This window comes from Crocodylus porosus, unplaced genomic scaffold, assembly GCF_001723895.1.
Source record: "Crocodylus porosus isolate Cpor-Errol unplaced genomic scaffold, CroPor_comp1, whole genome shotgun sequence".
NCBI lineage: Eukaryota > Metazoa > Chordata > Crocodylia > Crocodylidae > Crocodylus > Crocodylus porosus.
Genome location: NW_017728949.1, coordinates 2,153,934 through 2,161,283, shown reverse-complemented (window position 1 = coordinate 2,161,283; position 7,350 = coordinate 2,153,934). Strand labels below are relative to the sequence as shown.

At 56.3% G+C, this 7,350-nt stretch overlaps 1 protein-coding gene across 1 annotated transcript; it reads right to left on the bottom strand.

The window, feature by feature from the left end:
* Positions 1–6,997, bottom strand: LOC109323216 (alpha-1-inhibitor 3-like). Its single transcript, XM_019554671.1, has 9 exons — positions 6,809–6,997; positions 5,784–6,001; positions 5,338–5,553; positions 5,127–5,248; positions 4,649–4,739; positions 4,146–4,214; positions 3,726–3,828; positions 2,505–2,546; positions 1–392 (listed from the first exon to the last, which is right to left on the bottom strand). Exons 1-9 carry the CDS (start codon positions 6,960–6,962, stop codon positions 361–363), a joined length of 1,047 nt encoding a protein of 348 aa, XP_019410216.1. The 5' UTR covers positions 6,963–6,997; the 3' UTR covers positions 1–360.
* Positions 6,998–7,350: the final 353 nt, after the last annotated feature.

Below are 7,350 nucleotides of genomic sequence, written 5' to 3'. Positions count from 1 at the left end.
TGACATGTCACAGATTCTAATGTGCTGCTTCTGCCGCAGCAGGCAGGCAAATCCCAGCAGCCCCACTGGTCCCACATACATGGGCTCCAGCCACGCGGGCAGGGTTGAAGGTTGAGAGAAGGGATGGCAAGGGCATGTTTGCAGAGCACCCTGAAATGTGTTGTCTGCAGATGATGTTCAGGGTCTGTGTCTTGACTGCTTGGCTCCATCCAGTCCAAGCTGAGAGGAAAGAGGGCAGCTGGGACTAGAAGCAGCTGCTGAAAAAGGGCAGTCAGCTCTGCAGATCCTTGGTGTCTAGCTGCTGATGAGGTATCTGGTATGGGAGGGCAGGGGCCCAGCTGGGAGGCCAGGCCAGGGGCATCAGCGAGAATTTCCTTTCTCTGTGCTGGGGGCTTTAAAACAACAAGCAAATGTCCCATGAAACAAGGGTCAAAGTCAGTTGGTTCCCTCTGCCCTTCCCCTCCTTTCCCAATACTGCACCCCACACTTCTCCCAACATCCATCAAGATTCCCCTGTCAGACAGGCTCATGCCCTATCCTCGCAACAGCCTCAGAGTCCTCTTCCCTTGAGTCCTGCCTAGATTCTTCCCAGAAAGTGCCTCCACTTCCTCCCCCTGGCCCTCACTTGCAGCTTCTGTGGGTTGGTTACTTACTGTATGACTGATTGCATTATTTGGGTTTGGGAAGAAATTGTACCCCATGGTCAAGTAGTTATGGACTGGAGGTTTTGCCTCCCTCTATCAGGGGCATGCTACTTTGCCTGAGATCTCATAAGCTTATACTAACCACCTTTTACAGCAGCAGGACATTGGCCCCCAGGTCTCTATGTTTTACCTCTGGCAGGTTAAGATGTTACATTTTGCATTGTCAGGGCTGACGGTAGCTTTATTAAGAGGTTAAATTATGGATTAGTATGGGATGGTTTGGATAGGGATGAGCCTGCCTCAGTCAGGGGTTTGAACTTTATAACCTATGGAGGTCCCGTCCAGCTCTACTTCTCTGAGATTCTGTGATCAGTGGGGGTGCGCTGATAGAGATTTTGGGGGCTGATACAGATAGCTGATTTCTAAGGAGGCATATTGGCTGATATCGATCCAATTTCCAGCACACAGCTTGAAGAGCAGTGTCTGACAGGTAAGTCTGTTGTGGTGAAAGGGGAGGAGGAAGAAATGGGTAGGGTGGGGGCAGATAGAGGCCCCTGCGGTGAGGGAGGGGGGCTGGGGCAGACTTACCAGCTAGACACAGCTTATCAGGCTGCAAGGTTGTGCTCCTTGCTCCTTATGTGCTGCGCTGCGGCATGCTTAGGGCATTTATCACCCACATTATTGGCCACATCAGGCAAAAAAAGCGAATTTCTGATACAGTCAATGTTCTTTAAATTGGTGCTGATCCAATATCGGACTGCTGTATCAATACACCCGTAGCGGTCAGTTCTCACACTGGAGAACTCTGTCAGAGCTGTGGGCAATAGGCCTGTGCGACGCAGCTAGTATTTGCTTTGGATTTGGCTGGTTCGGGTGACAGTGATTTAATTCGGTGATTTGAATCACTGTCCTGATTTGATTCGGCTGAATCTCCGAATCATCCAGGCCAGGCCCACCTCTCTCCCAGCCCAGCAATGACCGCCCCATGCGCCCCAGCTCCTGGCACTTGGAGGAGGAAAAAAGCTCTGGCTCAGCAGCTGCTGCCAGGCAGGGGTTGATCCCCACTGCCCTATGCTGCATGCAGGGCTCTGCATGAGCCCCCAAACTCCACCCCCAGCTCCCTCAGCCCCCTCATGGGCCAGCTCCAGCCCTTTAAGAAAAAAAACTGGAAGAAACGCCCTGGAGCCCTGAGTCCCAGGGCTTTTCTCCATTTTTTTTTTTTTTCTTTCCTAAAGGGCCAAAGCCCTGGCAGGTGGGGCAACTGTGGTGGGGCCGGGGGACCTGGGGGGTAAGAGAGCTTGTGCCGAGCTCCCCAGTGCAGCAAGGGGCAGCACCCGGTGAGCACTGGGGCTTTTCTTTAAAGTACCAGGAGCTGGAGCGGACAGGGGCAGCCATAGGGAGGCTGGGGGAGAAGGCATGGGTCGGGGGGGGGGTACTGGGAGTTCGGGGGGGCTGGCAAGGGTCTCTCCATGGTCCCCTCCTGCCCCTCCCCCAGCCCTAGTACTTACCAGCTCTGAGTGCCCGCAGCTCCGTGCTGCAGCCACCGAGGACTGCCTGAATCAAAACTCTCTGAATCTTTGCTAAAGATTTGGAGAGCTTTGAATTGATTCAAACCTTTAAATTGGTCCCCTGATTTGCTTCGGATTTGGAGATTTGGCCACCACATCGGGCCAAATCTCCTCCGAATCCAATTACCACCCACCCCGCAGAGCCCTAGTGGGCACCTGTTGCTCTCCACCCTGTAGTGGGGGCTCTGGAAACCTCAGAAATGGGAACGGACATAGCAAGAAGGCAATGTTAGTGAGGGTCAGGTGCCACCAGTGCTGCTACCAGGCTAGACTGCAGGCACACTGCACTCACCTGAGCTGCACGGGGCACTGTATTCAGCTTCTGTGTGTTCACCTGTAATAAGGAGAGATGTATGTCAGGAAACAAAGGGGTGGTCTCTTGCAGTGTTGTCCCTGTTTGCATGGGTTTGTCCCTACTTTCAATCCTGTCCACATCTACCAACTTCCAGCCTGAGTTAAGTGGTGCTCTGAGCTCCCTCTAGCTGCCCTGTCTGGTTGCAGGGGAACTTCAAGTGGAGACACTCGGGCAAGGGGCCATGGCTTAAAGACCAGCAGTTCTTTAGTTGCTGACCCACAGTGAGACTGCATAGTCCTCTGGGTGGCCCAACATCCAGTCTGCAAGCTCCATGCCCCATATCACCATGTCTTTGTAGCTGCTGGTTCCCTTGGAAGTTGGGTTATGCTCGCCCATGCTGCAGCCACATCTCTGTTTAGACAAATAGTTTTCCCCGTAATACAAGTCAGGTTAGCTCAGAGTGACTCCGGTTAACGATTGAAGTAAGAAAGCCACAACAAATGGAGGAGAAACCCTTCCCCTACCCTGCACTGGGGGGATGGTGGTACCCTTGTCTATGGTTTTCTTAATTTAGGTGTGAGTGCCTACAGGAGGTGGTTCACTTGGGTCCCCAGTGAAGCAGGAAATTCTACCCCAGAGGTTCCCAACTACTGGGCCATGACGGGTTGGTAGCCAGGTCATTGCACAAGGCCCCTACTTAGACCCCCATCTGTTTGCCCGAGTGAGTGGCTTCCACTGCTGGCAGTCATGTGTGGGCTTAAGGCTGGGTGGCAGACACCCAGGAGAGAGGGTGTGCCCTGTCCCACTTGTGTGCTGGTCAGCAGAAAAGAAAAAAAAATACTTGGGAACCACTGTTCTACCCCATCTGGTGGCAGCTAACCAGGATTGTGTCACCACTTGAATTAGGTCACCCTTCAAAGCACCTCCAGAAAGCATCCTGCCAGCTTCTGGGCTCAGCACAAACAAAATTGGGGGCACCTGAGGAGCTGGATCACAGGGTGGAAATGGGTAGGGTCATAGAGAGAAAAAATCCCCTGTCTTCTCTTCAGGCACCATTTCCAGTGAAGTTGGGCTCCAGCTCATGCAGGGGAACAGGTAGTCCACAAACAGGTCACTGGGAACCAAGGGGACGTCAGTGAACCCGGCCAACCCTGGGCATTAACTGTCCCATGGAGTCCACAAGAGCAGCAGTAATGGAGGATTCGGTGCGAGACTCACCCGTCTCGTAGTAATCGTACAGTCTCACAGTGGCTGGCTTGAGATTCTCCACAGGGAAATCCTGCTCCACAATAAAGGTGAATGTTCTCTCCTCTTTAGTCAGCTATGGAAAGAGGAAGCGTGCGCATGGGACGAGCTCTATGTCCTGGGTAGGTACAGACCCCTCTCCATGGCTCTGGGGTCTGACTCCTTCCTTCACTCTGTCCCAGAGCCCAGGCAGTGTGAAAATGCTCTCCTGAGCTCCTGTTCTGCCTACCCCTCACAAAATGTCACCTCTTCATCGCGCTCAGCCCAGATCTGGCCCCTCCTGCTGCACCACACAGGGCTCTCCTTGGGGCTTGTGCATGTCTGACCTCAGCTCCCACTGCTGTGGCTCTGTTCACATCTGTCCTCCCCACCTGCAGAGCCCTCAGTGCTCACCTGGTCCAAGTAGAGTATCACTTCATCAGCAGACAGCTCCAGCTTCTTCACCAAACCCTTGTCCTCCAGCTAAGAGCAAAAGGAGGGAAAGCTCAGGGGAGAGGTGATGGCCAGGACTGCACCTCTGCTGGGGCCTCTGAGACCAGACACCAAATGCCTCCTGCTGCAATGGGTGGCAATACTACTGCTGCCAGTGACACCTATTCCATGAGCACCTACTACAGGGAAGGGAGAGCAGTAGGACAGCTAGGCAGGTCAGCTATACTGAACGGCAGGAGCAAAGGGTGAGTCCCAGTCAGTGCTCGGGTGGGAGACCAGAGAGGCATTCGAGGGTGCTGTGCTGTTGACTCCATACCCAGTCAGTGGGTGGTAAAATAGGGAGGCTCTCCCTATTTTGCCTGGCACTGTTCTGGGTCTGTTTTGCTATGAGGACAGGGCTCTCTCCCTTTGGGAAGTCCCTTGGTGTCCAGCACTTGGGCAGGGTTGCCCAGCTGGGATCTCACCTTTCTCACGGACTTCTTGTCAGGGAGGTAGCCGGACGGCAGCTTGACCTCGAGGATGGCCATGTTGGTGGCTGAGCGTCCTCCGCTGTACCTATAGCAGCAGAGGCAGGCATTGGCAATGGTCTGCACACCAGGGCACAGCCAGGAGAGGAGGCTAGGCAAAGGGGAGGCCTCACACTCCCTTGACCTAAAGTTATCTGTGATGTCCTTGACCTGCTCGGTCCTATGACACTTGTTTGCCCTCCCAGGGCAAGGGCAGCGTCCCAGGTTTTCCATGGGAGTCACTTGTACAGGAATGTGCTTAGTCCCAGCTGCCTTCCAGGAGCCCCTGTACCTCCCATCCCTGTGGATAGATGCCTCCATGCAAGCAAATCCTGGCCCACCCCCACCCTGCAGCAGCATGTCTTTACCCCAGCCCTGTCCCTGTTCCCTGGGCCTGTTCCTGCCCCAGCAGGGAATGGCAGGGCTGCGCTCATACCGAGCATGAAGGATGAGGCTGAAGTGGACTCTGGCATTCCCAGTGCACTCCTTAGGGTCCGTCTCCACACGCAGGTCAAAGGTCGTGGCGCTTTTTGGCGGCAGGTTGTAGCGCAGGGTCAGCTGGGAGAAGAGCGAGTGGGTGAGGGACAGAGCACGCAACGTATCAGCCCAGAGCAAGCTCTGCTGATCGCTGGAGTCGCAGTTCTCACCTGCACCAGGGCACAGCCCTGGCCGCGGGTCGTCACTGTGTACTCCCCGGGGATCTCCGGCAGGGTCGCCTGCTGCAGCACCAGCCGGTTGCTGTTGTCCACGTGGAATTCCTGCTGGAAGCTGCCCCGCGACTTCACTGTCACCGTCATGTCCCCGCTCGCGCTGTATGTCAAAGCTGCGTACTTGGCCAGAGCCTGCAGGGCGACCACTGTGTCCTGGGGATGCAGAGTCACCAGCTGCAATCACTCTCTGGAGCCAGGAGTTCCTGCAGTTTCCCTGCAGCACACTCTGGACCTGCTGTATCCTGGCACCATGGCCCAGGTTGCTGCCTCTAGGGCAGGGGCTGTGCACCATGGCCCGCTCTCTCCCAGGAAGGGGGACTGCTCTGCTGCAGAGATGCAGGTCCTAGTGGGGTTCCCTGTCCCACCTCTGCCGGCCCTGTCACCTGTGTGGACGCAAAGCCACCGTAGGGGTTCTGCTGCTTGCTGAGCCAGCGGACAATCTGGGAGGCAGTCGCCAGGTCAGCAGTAGCCTCTTTGGGTGGGGAGAGATAGGCCAGGAGGACATACGCGGTCATCTCCACTTCAGCTGACAGGGCTTGGGCCCAGAAGGATTCAGTGCCAGGCAGTGGCTTCACCTTTCTCTCCCAATGGAGCTGCCCCCCTAGGAGACAAGCCGATGGAAGGAGAGCCCATGGATGCAGCTACAGCACAGTAGGGGCCACGTGCCTTCCTCCCCAAGGCCCCTCACACATTTCCTAGACCAAGGGAGACCTTTGCTCCCAGGACATGCCAGGGCAGCTGGTCGAGAGCCCTCAGGAGGGTCATCCATGTGCAACTACATGCTGTGAAGGTTGTTGGCAACAGGATGCCGATCCCTGCCCTTCATACCCCGTCAGGGAGGGGCACGAGGGGGACTCCGGAGTTGCTGGCACAGACCAGCTCAGCCACTGTGCAGGGGCTCTGCAGTGAAGGGAGGTTTTATAGGGTTTCTGACACAGCAGACCCTTCCCAGAGCTCAGAGGGGAGGGAGTGGGGTCCTGAAGAAGCGGGCCTCGGTGCCTCTCTCAGCTTGAAAGGAGCCAGCAAGACAGTGCCCAGGTAGATCACAGGGGGCCAACACGGGGCTCCCTGCTCTGCTGAAATGGCACCTGGGCCACCGCTGCCCCTGGCATCATTGACATCGTTACCCTGTTCACTATCCCATGGACGATGGCTGGACAGCCTCAGTCCAGTTCTTAGCGCACACGTATTCCCACAGCAGGCCCCAGGGTAGCTGGTCTCTCACTGGCAGCTCCCGCAGGGAGGCTCTGACTTGGGTGGGCTCCAGAGACTCAGCAAACGTGTCAGCTCAAGATGGGCTTGGGCAGGTGCGCAGTTGCCCAGGTGAAGCACGGCGGAGCGGGGAATGCCTGCCCTGGGAATGGGGGCGGTCATCCCAGAGGGGACCAGCAGGCAGAGGGGACGGTACCAGAGCTAGTGCTGTACTGGGCCAGGCTGTCCAGAAGGGCACTCCACAGCTGCATGTCCCCTGCCAGCCCGAAGGAATAGGCCAGCAGCGCCTGTGTGTAGATGTCAGTGGTGTTCGAGGATTTCTGCAAGCACTGGAGGGCCTTGCTCACCATGGGGTCCTGGGAGAGGGTGGAGAGACATAAAACATTGCTTGCCAAGTTGTGAGACCCATGCCCGGAGCCTGACACCCTGGCACGAACCTAGCGTCCCTAAAATCCCACCCCTAGTCCATGCACCAGGTCCTGCTGTATCCATGTGCCACCTTCTCTGACCACATCACTTCCTCCGTCCATGCTTGAGGAGAGCCCCGCAGCCTGTGCCATCTTACTGCTCCCTCTGACTTCATTATCCCTGTACCCCAGGCCTCTTGATGACCAGGTGTGACTCCACAAGTCACACCCCACTCCCCCCATGACACCATTTCCGACCCTGGCCAAGACCTGACTCAGCCACTGTTTCTTCCTGCTGCCTGAGCCCAACAACCAGCCGGTGCTTCCTGTC

What these genes read in the sequence shown, in the direction of transcription:
- LOC109323216 (XM_019554671.1), bottom strand. Translation starts at nt 6,962, where the DNA reads ATGGTGAGCAAGGCCCTCCAGTGCTTGCAGAAATCCTCGAACACCACT. An exon ending in CCAGTACAGCACTAGCTCTG is followed by an intron (nt 6,002 to 6,808) that starts GTACCGTCCCCT and finishes CTTGTCTCCTAG; the next exon opens with GGGGGCAGCTCCATTGGGAG. An exon ending in ACAAGAAGTCCGTGAGAAAG is followed by an intron (nt 4,215 to 4,648) that starts GTGAGATCCCAG and finishes TTTTGCTCTTAG; the next exon opens with CTGGAGGACAAGGGTTTGGT.